The sequence below is a fragment of the Crotalus tigris genome, unplaced genomic scaffold (genome assembly GCF_016545835.1).
Source record: "Crotalus tigris isolate CLP2741 ecotype Arizona unplaced genomic scaffold, ASM1654583v1 scf7180000020129.766959, whole genome shotgun sequence".
NCBI lineage: Eukaryota > Metazoa > Chordata > Lepidosauria > Squamata > Viperidae > Crotalus > Crotalus tigris.
This window is the reverse complement of record NW_024097870.1, coordinates 174,823-192,442: the sequence shown is the minus strand read 5'-3', so window position 1 is coordinate 192,442 and position 17,620 is coordinate 174,823. Positions and strand designations below refer to the sequence as shown.

The 17,620-nt window shown below is 35.4% G+C and overlaps 1 protein-coding gene across 17 annotated transcripts in view; it reads left to right on the top strand.

Moving 5' to 3' along the window:
• Positions 1–14,555, top strand: part of TRIM2 (tripartite motif containing 2) — a 58,468-nt gene extending 43,913 nt beyond the window's left edge. For 16 of the 17 annotated variants that reach the window (XM_039365609.1, XM_039365605.1, XM_039365608.1 and 13 more), the window contains 5 exons: positions 477–644; positions 2,113–2,281; positions 5,363–5,433; positions 9,576–9,716; positions 10,234–14,294. In XM_039365609.1, the coding sequence (XP_039221543.1) occupies positions 477–644; positions 2,113–2,281; positions 5,363–5,433; positions 9,576–9,716; positions 10,234–10,386 (702 nt within the window). In that variant the 3' untranslated portion in view covers positions 10,387–14,294. Of the gene's footprint in view, positions 1–476; positions 645–2,112; positions 2,282–5,362; positions 5,434–9,575; positions 9,717–10,233; positions 14,295–14,417 lie in introns of those variants that run through there. The other variant, XR_005559437.1, reaches the window with a different exon arrangement.
• Positions 14,556–17,620: the final 3,065 nt, after the last annotated feature.

Genomic DNA, 17,620 nt, shown 5'->3' with positions numbered 1-17,620 from the left:
TGGTCCCGTTTGTACCTTTAAAAAGTTGTATTTCTACAAATTGTAGGTTATCTCCAAGCCCGGCAATATGTTGACAATCTAAGCAACAATATTTATAGCAGGCATGTCAAACTCGCAACGTCGTGTGACATCGCGTGACATATCAGAACTTTTTCCCCATTGCCAGCAATGGGATAGGCACGGTTTCGGCATGACATATCCAGCTCGCAGGCTGGCAGTTTAGCATGCCTGACTTATAGTCTAAGCATTAAAACCATGGAACATATTCATACACTTTGCATGAGCTTCCTCTTCTCTTTTCTTAAGGCAAATACACATATGTTTGGAGTATTTTTGTAATTCCAAATGGTAACAGGAAGCAGAATTCCATATGCATGTTAAAAGCATGTCAATGTTTCCTATATGTTTCAGTTGAATAATGAAAATAGTTGCATTTTACATGAAAGTTGCTATTGCTTTTTTCAAACAAATCATAGATATTTTCCACCGATGGCCAGTTCAAGAATCGTTTTGGTGTACGGGGAAGATCTCCTGGTCAGTTACAGCGGCCTACTGGAGTAGCTGTGCATCCTTGTGGTGATATCATTATTGCAGATTACGATAACAAATGGGTTAGCATATTCTCCTCTGATGGAAAATTTAAGGTAGGTTTAAAGTCAAAATGTAAAATACAAGGAAATTTATTTTCCTTTTTTTAAATTAATAATTAATGGCTGGTTAAAGCTGATAAAGAGATATAATTGGCAAAATGAGTATTCCTCTTGTATTGACAAGATGGCAATGAAGAGTGAAATTACAACTGTTTATTGTGGGACTAAGGGGCAAAATGAATCCAGTAATTGTCAGGGTCTGATGGTTGCTTTTCTTTTATTGTCTCTTGCATTAATTTCAGAACATACATATGCTGCTATGAATATTTAGTTTGTCTTTCCTAGCATTATGACATTGTCTAGATTTTTTTACATTATATAATAGTCACTATCTCTTAGCTCAACCTACCTCATAGGGATGGTTGTTGTGGGCAAAATAGGAGGAGAAAGGAATATTAGATATGGTTGCACCTTTAATTATTTGTAAAAGTAATAAAGGCAAGATAAAAAAAATCAATAAATGAATATGCTCTTCATTACTGATACTAATGAAGGAGAAACTGTCCTTCAATTCTGATGTCAATAATAAAGAGCTTTAAAAGTCAACACTGGTTTAGAAATCAATCAAAATCTAAAGAAAATGTTACTGTCTTGCAGAATTTTATATTCTTTATAAGTAGCTCTAGAGCAGTGATGGCGAACCTTTTAGAAACCTAGTGCCCAAAACCTGGCCCCGCCCCCACTGTCCCCCATGCCCTGCCCCACCTGCCCAAAGGACCATTCATCCCCTCCAGGGCCCACCATAGATCGCCCAGGCAGCCCAGAGCACTATGGCGACCACGCCCTCTGCCCACGCCCTGCAGCACCAACTGCATGATGGGGTGTGAGGGCAGAGTCTTGTCTACGCTGCCTGGCTGCCATGTCCTTGGCTGTGCTGCTCCGTGTGGGCCATGCTTGAGGGCAACTCTGCTTCAAGGGGGCTGCTGGGGAGGAGGGGGTCACGGGGAGGCAGGGCTGGGGCAACGACACATGTGCCCACAGAGAGGGCTCCGAGTGCTGCCTCTGGCACCGTGCCATAGGTTCGTCACCAGAATAATTCCCTGTCACATTCTGGACCTGCTGAAGTTTCTAGACTTTTTTCAAAGATTAAAAAAAGTATGCAAGGCTTTTTCATTTGGACTTGCATACAAAGTAAGTTTCTCAGGCACGTGTTCCTATGAGTAGATACATTTATTGAAATAACTACAGCAACACTATTATATGAACAAAGTTGGAAATTTCTGATTTTACTGACAATAGAGGAATGATGATGAAGATGGAATTTGTTGAGATGGCCAAATTACTTAGACATGAGACTTTGTCTAGATTTACTTAGACATGAGACTTTGTCTAGATGCTTAGAAACTCTTTATTGACTTATGTTATGATGTATAATTTTGAGAATTAGAATAAAAATAGTACATTACACAGAAAATGTAATAATAAAATAAAATAAATGTAACCTCTTTCTTTGCTTTCCTAGGCAAAAATTGGATCAGGAAAACTTATGGGGCCAAAAGGTGTTTCTGTGGATCGCAATGGACATATTATTGTAGTGGACAACAAAGCATGCTGTGTATTTATCTTCCAGCCAAATGGGAAAATAGTAACCCGATTTGGAAGCCGAGGCAATGGAGATAAACAGTTTGCAGGTAGCAATTGATGGTTGATACATAATACTCTTTTACGTTCTTCATATGGTTCAATGGTGTTGAAACTTACATAGAATAAAATGGAAAGATTCATTCAATTCTTAAAAATGTGGAACAATGAAACAAGAAAATAAATATAAATAATAATAATAGATAAAATAATATATTTTGTGATGTAATATATGTGCTTTAAATTAATCTTAAATTATTTGTAGCAGCCTATGTTTTTGGGCTGCTTTGCTTACCAGACTAAGATAAAGTTTTCAACCCTGTAAAAATCTTCCCAAAACAAAAGCAGGTTAGAATGGAGAGTGTAGCACCTTTGGCCCTGCTTATTAAAGATCTCCTACATTTCTTTAAGCAACACCATTTAACTACCTTCCCACCAACCATATTAATTCATTCAGATTACAGCAGTATCAAATAAATGAATTTCGCTGGTCTTGAGTAGAAAGGACCAGTTGGAGACTAGCCAGACCCACTATCCCATGGTCAAGGCTTTTCTCTAATGCTTTTTACTATGTCACTACTAATCATCATCAATGTACCTTGTAATTGGGACTGGAACCTTCAGATTTGCAAGGAAGTTTGTTTTATTGTTAAGTTCTACAAAGGGAGACATGATATTCCTCTTGAATTATTAAAACCTGTTTCTGGGCTATAGTCTACTCCCAGAATGGATGACATGAATTTAAAAGGTATAATAGTAGCTTGAAACTCAAGTACTTTGGCCACCTAGTGAGAAGGAAGGACTCACTGGAGAAGAGCCTAAGGCTGGGAAAGATTGAGGGCAATAGAAGAAAGGGACGACAGAGAATGAGGTGGCTGGATGGAGTCACTGAAGCAGTAGGCGTGAGCTTAAATGGACTCTAGAAGATGGTAGAGGACAGGAAGGCCTGGAGGAATGTTGTCCATGGGGTCTCGATGGGTCAAACATGATTTCGCAACTAACTAACAACAACAATAGTAGCTTTCCCAATCTGGTGAATTGTAATTGAAAACTGCAGATGTTTAGTAAGTATCCAAGAAATAAGTGTCTTCCATTTTGTTAGACATATATTGAATACATTTTAAAATCCTAATTATTTGGTGTACAAGTTAATATGAGATAGGTTACACAGTACAGTACAGTTTAATGCTTGCATTTTCTGCTTAATATATTCTTGTTGCTCATGCTATATATATAATGTTTAATCATCTGGGGAAATAAAACAGAGTTTTGTGCCTGGGATTTAAAAATCCCAGAAGTTTGAAATTAACTGAGTTTTACAAGACCATGTTTAATATTTATTTATTTACCAAATTTTGAGGCCATTCAATTCCTGTACAACTCTGCGAGATTTACCATTAAAAACCCAAACATACAAAAAGAACACAACTGTCCAAAATAAACATCAACCATAAATAGACCAAAACAAAGCCAAAACAGAATGTAGCTTGACAATCACCCTGTCCCCTAATAATTTTTTTTAATAATTTCCTAAAAAACTTAAAGATGAGAACCACATAGAGGACAGGTATTGCCATAGAGTAAGGTTACTTTATGAGTTCCGCATACCATTCTGCTGGACCACATTGGATGGGCAGAGACAACTGCAATAAATGGGCCCTCAAGATAGTCAGGCCCTGTATCATGAAACACTTTAGAGGTGATCATCTTTAGCATACATATTTGGAAGAAGCAATTCAAGCTAGTAGCCATATAGTCTGTAAATGTGTCTTGTAGTTTCCCGTGTTCTTATTTTTAGTGAGTTATAGCTACCTAATTCTAAATATATTGGCTTGATTTATAGGTATTGCACCTTCCTGCATTGTGGAGACACTCCTCTGAAGCCTGCGCTATCTTGAAAAATTAATTTTCATCAAGTTATTAAAAAAGAATTAAGCTATACATTAAGTAACCTAATATTCATGCAGTACTATTCATGACTATCATTATCTATGCTGCCTTTGATGATTTCAAAATTCAAAAAAAGGGAAGTAATTACAGTCTGTGGTTATATAGGAGGCATGGTATGTAGAGCCAGTACATGCCAGCAACCGGCCCGCACAAACAAATCCCCATCCCCGGGATGCAGGCAGAACATAAAACCACGCCCCTTCCGATCCACGGAAAAACCTCTCTCCAAGGAACTGGTCCCTGGTGTCCAAAAGGTTGGAGATCTCTGATGTAGAGCATCCTTGGAAGATAAATCAGTATTACAAAAAAAAAAAAAAAAAAAGAAATTCCAATGTTCCTCTTCTGATCTATTAACAGCATCAGATATAAACTTATGAATTAATACTACTAACTACAAGAAGACCTTACAGCTGAAAAAATACTTCCTAGAACCCAATCTGAAGTACAGCTGAACAACTAATTTCATAATCTGTACAGAGAAATAAGAGAGTTATAGCATATCCCATCACACAGAAGTCAAATTTTGTAAGCAACATCTCAAAGTCTCGACTAAACTGATTGTTTATACCAGAATATAAATTTATGTAGCAAAAGTTATCTGCTTCATATATCTGAATTTTCCTCAGATTCATGGAAATTCCAGAGACTGAGGGAGACAATGGTGGTCTCATGTTCTTACTAGCTTTTGAAACACAGAATTCAGTTAAGTTCTGCCTTTGATTTTAAAGCAAGTTGGCTCAACAATATAATAGTAATAATTCATGTAGTACTATTATTACCACTTTGACAGTATGGACCCCTGGGGACCCCTGGACAAGTCCCTGCATTTTTCTTGCCAAAATTTCAGCAGTGGTGTCTCATTGCCTACTTCCTAAGACTGACTGAAAGAGAATGACTGACTCAAGTTCATCTAGCTGGCTTTCATGGATAAGTTGGGACTAGAACTCACAGTCTCCTGGTTTCTCTCCTGATGCCTTAACACCACACCAAACTGGTTCTATTACTAATACCACTATTTTGTCAAAATAGATAAAAACTTTAGTCTAAGATTAATCTGTCAGATGAGAATGATGTGTTTTTGGGGTTTAGATTTTTTTCTGGTTCTAAGAAGATCGTTCCTACATCACCTCATCTTTCTCTATTATACTGCTTTTTATTTACCTTCCCATATTTATTTACAGGCCCTCATTTTGCAGCTGTCAACCACAATAATGAAATTATTATTACTGATTTCCACAATCATTCTGTCAAGGTATGATGCTACTAGTTCTTTGAACTTTTGTATTCATTCATTTTTTATAGTCTCAAACTGATAAAGAACTTTTTATAAAAAACTGTTAACAAGAACAAAAGCAAAAATGGATACACCAGTTTTAATCAAATTTGCAGATTATGTTAAAATACTAGAGTAATTAGTACATATTAAGTAACCAATTTTTTAACTTTAAAGGATGATGTGGTTGATACGTTGTTTTTGTTTAGTAATGATAATATATTATTTGTTTTAGCTCCAAGAAATAAAATGAATGTTCCTTAGATTCGTTTTGCAAAATTATTGTAAATTATTGTAAATTATTAATAAATACAATAAATAAAGAGCCGAGGTGGCGCAGCAGTTAGAGTGCAGTACTGCAGGCCACTTTAGCTGACTGTGTTCAGCAGGTCAGCGGTTCAAATCTCACCGGCTCAAGGTTGACTCAGCCTTCCATCCTTCCGGGGTAGGTAAAATGAGGACCCAGATTGTTGGGGGCAATGTAAATATATATATACATTGCTTACTGTGTACACCACTTAGAGAGTGCTTGCACTTAAAGCGGTATATAAGTCTCATAAATAAAATAAATAAAATATTTATTCTTGCTTAAGCTTACATTTGAATTATATTTATATAATTGTAATGTATTATTTGTACACCATTTAGGATCACCCTGTGAGGGAGATAGGCAATTTCTAGATGTGATAGGTAGGTAGGTAGGTAGGTAGGTAGTTAGTTAGTTAGTTAGATAGATAGATAGATAGATAGATAGATAGATAGATAGATAGATAGATAGATAGATAGATAGATAGATAGAATTCTGATGTATTATTTTTGATTTGAATGTTTAGAGAGCATAGCTCAATTAAGATGACCCTTAGATGCCTAAACCATAACGGAGATTCAGTATCTTTTTGTTTTCCTTCTGCATCCCTCTCTCCTTTTTTTCTGTTACTTTTCTGAGGATGCTTCTAAACAGAACAGTGAAATATAGCACTCTTAATATAACTATAATTGTAAGAAACATGAAGATTAGTTGAAGTTGTACTACAGGAGAAGGCTACTATCGAGCACCATTAAGCTATATAATGTTATTTGAAAATAAATAACTACTGAAGAATCTAAGCGATTCTTCATTGTCTTCAAAAATTGGGTAGGAAATAATTGTTTTTTGTTTGGATTAAAAGGAAGACATTGAATTAACAAGAATAGACATTGAACAGGTTGCTAGCATACTGGCTCAGCTGGAGAGCAATGTTGTTGACAACTGCATAATGTTAGAATCAGCAGTTGTTCAGTTGTGCAGGATTTCCTAATTTGAGAGGAATGGTTGGGTATATGGCCAGATTCCAACACAAGACAAAATAAAGAAAGGTAGATAATTGTTTGAAAAATCGGAATGTACTGCTGTCAGTTAACAATTAGAAGAATCTTCTAATTAAGTTTGTTTGTAGCTCTATCACATTTCAACTTCTCTGTGGCCTTATACCAATGCTTTTTAGTGTGTTACCAAGTGTGCCAATAATCATGCTACTAGTTTATGCCATAATCTTTTAACTTAGCTTTTCAGATCTTGACAGTTTGTAATCTTCTCCAGATCTTTGTTTTCTATTATCCCCTGGTTTTGCCACATCAATTATACATATTTTTTTTTAACCGCAATTAAATCTAGTCTGTTATGTTCAAGAAATCCCACAATATTTTAACTTATTCAGTTTCAATTACTTTTTCAGTTATATGTTCCCACTAATTTTTCATCACTGGCTCATGATAATTTTCACAGATGTTCCAGTAAATAACTTGGGCTACTGTGTTAATGCCATTGTTTATAATCAGCTTGTGTGATCTTTGTACAAGCTGAATACAGTGAGGGAAAAAAGTATTTAATCCCCTGCTGATTTTGTACGTTTGCCCACTGACGACAGAATTTTAATGGTAGGGGGTTTTTTAACAGTGAGAGACAGAATAACAACAAAAAATCCAGGAAAAAGCATTTCAAAAAAGTTATAAATTGATTTGCATTTTAATGAGTGAAATAAGTATTTGATCTCCTATCAATCAGCAAGATTTCTGGCTCCCAGGTGTTTTTTATGCAGATAACGAGCTGAGATTAGCAGCACTCTCTTAAAGGGAATGCTCCTAATCTCAGTTTGTTACCTGTATAAAAGACACTTGTCCACAGAAGCAATCATTCAATCAGATTCCAAAGTCTCCACCATGGGAAGACCAAAAAGCTGTCCAAGGATGTCAGGGACAAGATTGTAGACCTACACAAGGCTGGAATCGGCTATAAGACTTCGTCAAGCAGCTTGGTGAGAAGGTGACAACAGTTGGTGCAATTATTCGCAAATGGAAGAAACACAAAATAACTGTCAATCTCCCTTGGTCTGGGGCTCCATGCAAGATCTCACCTCGTGGAGTTTTGATGATCATGAGAACGGTGAGGAATCAGTCCAATACTACACGGGAGGATCTTGTCAATGATCTCAAGGCAGCTGGGACCATAGTCACCAAGAAAACTATTGGTAACACACTATGCCGTGAAAGACTGAAATCCTGCAGCGCCCCTAAGGTCCCCCTGCTCAAGAAAGCACATGTATAGGCCCATCTGAAGTTTGCCAATGAACATCTGAATGATTCAAAGGAGAACTGGGTGAATGTGTTGTGATCAGATGAGACCAAAATCAAGTTCTTTGTCATCAACTCAACTCGCCGTGTTAGGAGGAGGAGACTGTGACCCCAAGAACAACATGCCCACCATCAAACATGGCAGTGGAAACATTGTGGTTTGGGGGCATTTTTCTGCTAAGGGGATAGGACAACTTCACTGCATCAAAGGGACGATGGACGAGGCCATGTACCGTCAAATCTTGGGTGAGAACCTCCTTCCCTCAGCCAGGGCATTGAAAATGGGTGGTGGATGGGTATTCCAGCACAGCCAAGGCGACACAGGAGTGGCTCAAGAAGAAGCATATTAGGGTCCTGGAGTGGCCTAGCCATAGAAAATCTGTGGAGGGAGCTGAAGGTTCAAGCTGCCAAATGTCAGCCTCAAAACCTTAATGACTTGAAGAGGATCTGCAAAGAGGAGTGGGACAAAATCTCTCCTGAGATGTGTGCAAACCTGGTGGCCAACTACAAGAAACGTCTGACCTCTGTGATTGCCAACAAGGGTTTTGCCACCAAGTACTAAGTCATGTTTTGCAAAGGGGTCAAATACTTATTTCACTCATTAAAATGCAAATCAATTTATAATTTTTTTTGAAATGTGTTGTTGTTATTCTGTCTCTTACTGTTAAAATAAACCTACCATTAAAATTAGACTGATCATTTCTTTGTCAGTGGGCAAATTACAAAATCAGTAGAAGATCAAATACTTTTTTCCCTCACTGTATATGTTTTTCTGCTTCTTTGCACAATATGCAGTTTGAATCATTTTATAATCTTTAATTCTGGCATTGATTTCATAAGTTTGAATTTGTTTGAGTTGCAGTAAGCCTCTGTTTCCATTCCTGTGGGGCAGGTATAACCAATCAATATGTCAGATGGGAATGAGATCCATATGTGAAAAGTTCAATTAACTACTTTATTTCTCATGCCTATTTCACATGAATCTTCCCAGACTTGCAGTTTGTACCTGGGCCAGATTAGATAAGGTTCAATGGCATTTAAGTGGGTAGGAGGTTGGACTTTTCTCTCTTGTGCCTACATAATGATTCCAGGCTAATTCCCTGCTTGAGTCCTTCCCCCTGGCTCAGCCATCTTTCTCTGACACAATATCACTACAGAGATATAAAGCATAGTGAATATTCATAAATATTCTAGTTTTTTAAGGCCAAACTGTTTGTGTCCAGTTAATAATTATTGTTCCATTGTTTAAAAACAATTTATCAAATCCTTCCCAAGGAGATGGGATAAGCAGATGTTGCTTGATGATACTAAAAGTATCATCATAGGTTGAAAGTTGCTCCAAGTAAAGCTGCCTTTGCAATTGACTGATGATAATTTTATCAGTACAATGGCCAACGTTTTTATTATTATTAATATTTTTGAAAACTCATTCATGCAAAGTTACTATAGTTTTTCCCTCTACAGATAATTTAGATAAAGCTTTTTAAGTGTTGTGTTTAAATGTCATGCAGGTATTCAACCAGGAAGGTGAATTCTTGCTGAAGTTTGGATCTAATGGAGAAGGAAATGGACAGTTCAATGCTCCAACAGGAGTTGCTGTAGATTCTAATGGGAATATTATTGTAGCAGATTGGGGAAATAGTCGGATACAGGTAAATAATATTTTCCTGTCAACTTAATAAGCTTAATATGACATGCTTGTGATGAGTGAAAATTCTTTTCAAGTGTCTAGGGTGAAACAACGTTAGGTGTATCATTTTTGTTATCAAGAAAGCCACTGAAATCTATAAAATAACTGTGGTCTTTCTGCTGAAATATTCTCTTTCTCCCCCCTCCCCCCACATTTCAGATATGTGGCTCTCTGTGGTTTACGAAGAATTAAAAACAATTTATAAACACCAAAACCATACAACAAAAGAAAAATAAAATATAATAAAATTCAAGTAGTCACATCCATCAGTAACAATTGATACAGCTACTGCACAGGCTCTACTACACGCCCAGGTCCCCACACCTATTGGCAAAAACCACATTTTCAAGGCCCTGTGAAAAGCCAGCAGAATTGAGGCCTATATGATTTCCAAGGAGATAATATATGCACATTAGCTACAGCATATAAAATTAGATATTGTTCTTTGACTGACCATATTATTTTAATCTAATTCACAGGTTTTTGATGGAAGTGGATCCTTTTTATCTTACATAAATACATCTGCTGATCCACTTTATGGCCCTCAAGGTTTGGCTCTTACTTCGGATGGTCATGTTGTAGTTGCAGACTCTGGGAATCACTGCTTCAAAGTCTACAGATATTTACAGTAATAGTTGGAATTGGATCTTGTTTAAAAATTACTAGCTGCTGCTAGAGGCCAGTGTAGATAATATTCTGCTTCCTAATATTTCTTCTGTTTCCTAAATATTTAAAATTTAAAACTGCAGGATCTTCAGTATGTTCATTCCTTTATTTTATTCTAGACCTACTTTGTTTACATAGAACTTGCATAGAATTTATATGCTCTGCACTGAATTTATCACAAGGATTAATAAATGAGACCCTATTTCACCCTATACCCCTCTAATTAAAAACCTCACAAAGCCTATATGTATGTAATTGGATGTACACATGAAATAGGGAATGGACTCAAGAAGGTACTTGATTCAGAAGAATTTATTTCAGTATGAATGGGAGAAGTTGTTTAAATTTTCATACTTGAAAATTCTTACTAGTAATAATATTCGTTCCAGCAGGATGTCTGGGAATCTTCTAGATCACATTGTTATTGTAGGCATTTTACTTATATAACATTATTCAGATTTACTTAGTAAGTAGTTTATTTTAGTTAAAAAAATGTGAGTAATTCTTTCTGTGTTAATTGGCAGACCTAACAACTTAATTTTTAGCATTATAAGAATAAACATGTTTTCTGTGGTGCGTGGATCGATGTACATATCTAGCAACTTTTTTACTATTCAATATATTGTCGAGATTTTCTTGAAACCTGAAACTTTACTTTGGAAATGTAGGATAATGTAACTACTGATATTTCATAGAATCAAGTTCCAATTAACATCAGGCTAATTCATTAAAAATTGATACCAGTTTAGCTAATTTGACAATTGATATTTATACTTCATATATGTCCCTACAGTGGTTATGAAAAAAGTCAGTTTTATTCAGTTGCTTGTTTTTGCACAGGAAAACAAGTCTTACGTATATCCTATTAGAAGTCTTGTATAACCAAAGGAAGTTTGGGTAGGTGACAGATTTTGAGGTGGAAGTTGAGAGTTACCAAAGCAGGGTATGTTTTTTTTTTTAATTTCAAAAATTTTATTGTCTCTTATAACTATATATAAATGGGGGATATTGAAGATACTTAATTAGTGTGAGGCAACATTGAGTTTCCAAAAAAAGCTCATAATTTTCTTCATTACAAATGTGGATACTGTAAACATTTAAAAAAAACCCAATTTTAACTAGGCAATTTTGATGTACATGCTTTCTTGGTGTCCTTTCTTGAAATCTGAAGTTTTAGTTTTAGTGAAAGTTTCTTCTCTTATGCCTGCTTCTTGGTACAGGTCTTGTGATTTCCCTTAATTGGGTTTTACATCAGAGTACAAACTATGTTTCATTTTTATTTCCAACAGCAACATAATTTTGAATAACATTGTATAATGTTTAGACCAAGTAAGAATAAAACTGCAATCAACAGCAAATGATGTTTGGCACCAACTTTATGCAACCATGCACTTCTTAGAGTATTGTCAACATCTGAAATAATATTGCATTTTCTATTTCAATCATGGTGTTCTCTAAATATTTTTCAGTTGAACTATTGGAATTTTACCCAAAATACTGAAATAACAGACCTAATTGGAAGAACATAAAATAAATTATGTAGTTAATACTGCTGCTAGTTAATTGCCTATGTTTTGGAATATAATACTATTAAATTGAAAAGAAAGAAAATGATTCAGTCCTTTTCTAAACTAATGATAAATATTGTTTTAATACTTAGCTAATAATTTCAAATGATGTTAGAAAACAATTGTCTTAAAAAGAATATGCCAAGAATCTAATTTAAGAGTTCCTGGATAGACAAAGAAATGTCTGCAAAGGCAATACACATTAGACATTATTTGTCCTAAACACTGAACCAATTTGAAAACTGTTTGAATTGTAAGGGGGAACTGGATTTCCTATTCATGATTTTGTCAATATTTATTAAACCTATAAACAGTAACATTGTAATTGTTACTGAGTTTCTGGTATAAAATGGCATTTACAAATTTTTCCAAATGTTATTGTTACAGACTTGATTCAAGGCACATTGTCATACCAATCTGGCTTAAAGTTTGAGATGCTAAACTTTTGTAAAGATTTGTAAAGTCATGTGATCAGTACAAATATTTGCTTGATTTTTTAAAACGGATACCAAGCCAAATCCTATAGTAACCTAAATGGAAATATTTCTAGTAAAAATCTGGGATATTTATATTCATTTTAATGAAACTTACTGTAGTTCCCAGTTTATTATATAAAGGATAGAATAGAGGCTAAATTGTCCTAAATTGATACATATATAGTATTTGATGCATGCAGGCATGTCCATGCATTCCTTAAAACACTTTCCTAAAATAGTTCCCGAGTTCTAATAAAACTTAACTTAGTAATGCTTTTATTCAAATTTGAATTATTGCTTCTTTCCTTTGCAACTAAGCTATCATTTTAAGGCAATGTGGCCTTTCCTTTGATATTTTTTTGATTATGCATGTTACTGTAAATTGACTGCTGCTAGAGATCTGTTGAATACTTCTCTTGATCTTAGCTAAAAGGTGAAGAAGTGAAGAGGCCTGCTGAATTCTAGATTCTTACTAGAAGTTGAAAGTATAGAATCATTAGACCGCTGAAATAAGGTTAGGTGAGTCTACTCTGTCACTGAGTATTTGAAAAATGCCTAGTCAAAATTGGATTGTTTCTTGTTCATCAATTTTCCAAAGCTCACTAGTAAAGCATTTATGTCCTGTAGGCAGTAACTGATTAGATATTACTGTAAAACTTGCAATATTGCAGAACTGCATGTACAAGAAACCAATTTGGATCCAGATAAACATTTTTCAGAATGTAGGCATTTATTCTTCTAAATTAATATTCAAGCGTAGTATGTGTAGATTCAGTCCAAATCTGTGACTCTGCCAAACTACAGTTACTTTTTAAGGTATATCTGCACTGCAAATGTGAACTGAGTTAACAGACTCTGGGAGGCTGAATTGTTTTAGTTTATATTTGCAGAACAGACATCCCTCTTGTATCAAGTTGTGCTTATAGCTGCAGTAATGAGCAATGCATATGGGTTTATTCCATGTAAACACTTGCTTGATACAAGTTTTTTTTTAATGTTAATTAATTTTTGGATAAACTTGCAAAGTGTATATTGAAAGATTTTTAACTGTAAAAAGCTGTTAAAATTAGTTAAGTTTTTACACTGATTTAAAGTTTCAGCAATGTTATGAGAAAATGTTCTCCATTATTGTTGACCTTTGTAAACATTACAGGGCTTTCAACTTTACAGCTACTTTTTCTTTGATATAACTGAGGATTTAGCATTGCCATATGAAAAAAGTGCCCATTAAGTTTTGCCTGTTGTGTGAAGAAATGATAGCAAAGAACAAAATGATGCTATCCATTGAAAATGCTGTTAAACTGTGAGCAGTGATTAAAAACGTGTCCTGAAGAATGTATGAAAGGTACTCTTTTTTCTGACAGTGTAGAATGATTCCTAATTGTTGATAGCTCCTAATGAATATACAGCATTGCAATGGATGTGTGCACAGCCTTAACCTTAAAAGCTTGCTTTTTTTCCCTTTATGACATGGGAATGATACATGATAAGTAGCATATACTCTTATATCCCAGTGCTTGTAATTGAACTGTTTCACACATTGTGTTCTTCGGGTTCTTAAAATAAATTATAATTTGTTGCTTTGTACATTCCAGCTTTGTATGTCAGTTTCATCCCTATTTCATTTTTAGGTACATAAAGATATTAAGCCTCATGTTCTGTGGAAATAATACTGAAATTGTAAAACTTCTTTTATTTGTTATGCTCCCTCATAGTTTTAATAGATGTATAATCTCTGTCTTGTTAAGGCTGAGGATGAAAGCTGTTAACTGAAGAATGTCTGTATGTAGATTTAACTTCATGTGTGCCATGGTATTTTTTATGGTTTATCCCAGGGGTAGTCAACCTTGGCTCTTTTATGACTCGTGGACTTCAACTCCCAGAATTCCTGAGCCAGCACAGCTGGCTCAGGAATTCTGGGAGTTGAAGTCCACGAGTCATAAAAGAGCCAAGGTTGACTACCCCTGGTTTATCCTACAAAGAGAGCTTAAAAAACCCTTTTACCTTATTTGGAACACTAAGAAAAACAAAATCAAATGTGTTATCTTTTATCATGCACAACCCTCCCTCAAATAAAACTGAATGAAAGTTGTTTTGTGTTATTTTTCAGAATTGAAAATGGTTGGGTTGCTACATTCTCCTTGTGTATCTTTATTGCTCATTTTCATTTTTAACAGGGAAGATGTCAAGAAGTCTTGGCTGTTTCCTTAGGCATTTGGGCCAGAATTTTATGAAAGTCCGCTAGGTTTGGAGCCATTTAGGTTGAGCATAAACAATGGGAGAAAAGTGGGCCTGCAGATAGCCTGGCCTATGCCATGCTGTCTGTCCCTCTGTAATTAATACAGAGTACTGTCTAATTCAAAGTATTATGGATAAAACATGCTATCTTATGATTTTTTTAATGTGGTAAATGAAATGAGTAGAACCAAAATCAGTCCTTGTTTGTTATTCAAGGAAACCTTTTTTTTAGAATTTTGAAAATAATTCAGTGTGCAACATCTGATCTCTGCAGTGTAAAATCCCCCTGCAGATATTGAAGCAAGTTGGATTGGAGAGAAAATAGTCAAACTATTGCTGACATCAGCCCTACAAGGTAGACCAGACAAGAAACAGAAACTTGAGACCTCTCAAAACTATGAGACCTTGGGCTGGAAGGTAAAGGACCAGAGAGTGCAGTAACAATTTGTTAACTCTTCCAGTGGATCAGTGGCTAATCCCTGAAGGATTTGGCTCCCTTGACCAGGGACAGTGTGATTTAATGAAGGATTCCTGGCAAGATACAGGCTACATTTCACAAAGACTGGAAAATAGTCCATATGTGCCTCACCAGAAAGGCATTTAATTAGAGAAAATAGGAAACCAAATAAACTGTCAAGAAGTGAAACCAATAACACAGAAAAATGTAGTATGAAAATAGATAGGGAATTTAGAGATTGGCAGGAAACTGCAAAAATAACTATTAGGGATATCACTTCAGTTCTCAATATATTACAATGCAAAAATGCAGGGTATGGAAAATGGGGAGAATGTGAAAAGTTAAACTCACATAGGATTAAGTACAAATTCTTCAAGGAAAAGACTTAATGGAAAAGGAAGGGGTGCGGTAACTTAAAAAAATCATATAAATCGAAGAATCAGATCATGAAAATCCCATCGACAATATCTGCAAAAATTAAAGGAGAAAGTGTCTAACTTTGTATTGTTAGAATTTATTATAAGAGCCCGGAGAATCAAAAGGATATTAGTAAGAACTCTCTGTCAGATTGCCAAACTTTCAAAGAGGCATGCACTAGCAAGGAAATTTCAACTGCTCTACCACCTTCTGGAAAGATTTGCTGGATTCAGAAGTAAAAAAATTCTAACGGGAACAAATTGGTTGAAAAAAATGAAGATATTATTGGAATCTTGTGGAGAAAAGGTAATCATGTTATCTTTGAGTTCATGCCAAGGGCCATAAAAAGTAATCAGATTTGTATACTGGGATATTTTGATGCAATCTGTGGAAATATAGGGTGGATTCAGTGCCTTTAAGTCAAGAGGCAGAGCAGAGAATCCCAATTCCTACTTAGGAGAAAAGAAAAGATATTTAAAGATATGAGAGATATACATAGTTTATATAAAATGGTAAAAAGAAAATGGGTTGTATGTAGCAAATGAAAGTAGGAGTATGTAACCAAACAAAAATAAGTATGGTGTTAGAAAGACAAACATAGGTCAAAACATGCAATAATGCCTCTATAAACACCAATAAAGTAAAATGAAACCCTGGCTAGCTATCATTATGCCTCTGGGAAAAGGAGAGCTGCAGTTTTAAGACAGGCAAGAAAGAAGCATTTAGCTCAGAGATGTCAAACTGCTAGCCCACGGGCCAGTTTCATCATACCGAAGCCGCACCCACCCCATTACTGGCAATGCAAAAAGTCGCAATACGTCGCGACACGTCACATGACATGGCGAGTTTGGCACCCATGATTTACCTAATGTAAATGAGGCTAATGCTCCAGCATCAGATGCATTACATTAAGGCTATTGGGGCGACTAGTCGAAGTGTTTCATTGATCCTTTCTTATTAGTAAAATCCTAATATATAAGTAGGTAATTGAAAGTTTACCTTGATTCATAATTAGCTAAATGACTACTAGAAAATATTGCTAATGATTCCACTTAAGCTTGGAAAGTACTATATATAGGTAGCCCTCGACTTACAACAGTTCATTTAGTGGCCATTCAAAGTTACAATGGCACTGAAAAATGTGACGTAAGATCATTTTTCACACTTAGAACCATTGCAGCATTCCCATGGTTACATGATCAAAATTCAGATGCTTATCAATTAGTTCAAATTTATGACAATTGCAGTGTCCTGGGGTCATGTGAACAGTTTTTCAACCTTCTGACAAGCAAAATCAATGGGGAAGCCAGATTCACTTAACAACTGTGTTACTAACTTAACTGGAATGATTCACTTAACAAGGTCATAAAATGGGGCAAAACTCACTTAACAAATGTTTCGCTTAGCAACATAAATATTGGGCTCAATTGTGGTCATAGCCCGAGGACTATCTGTAATGGAGTGCCAAAGGACTGTTCTGACTTCTGTTATTGAACATTTTGTGAGTTATTCAACATTTTGTATGTTATTCAATATTTTGTTAATGAGATAATTATTAAAGTTGAAAGAGGCAGAAAAATGAGGAACGCTTAATACTAGAAGGAAAAGAATGTTTAAAAAGATTTATACAGACTTGAATGTGAGCTGAAATGGATGAAATGTAAACTATTTCAGAATAAAAAAAATGAAAAGCACAAGATAACAGATCTGACTTGATGGCAGCATATGTGGAAAAGATGTGTGTGCTTTAATGCATCATAAGTTGATGAGGAGCCAATTGTGTGGTGGCTACTGAAAAAATCAAATGCAACTTTGGGATATATAAAGGAGCATAAAGTCCAGGTCACAGGAAATAATTGTCCCTCTTTGCTCTGATCAGTTCTGGGAATTTCAATCTAAAAAGAACATCATCAAACTGGCTGCCAAGATAGTGAAAGGACTGAAAAAGAAAAGGTGCTGGACCCTTCAGTAAATATTAGCAGACTTAGCCAAAGCAATATTTTGAAATGCACAATAGAATTAGGTAGAAGCCATTATAAAAGCA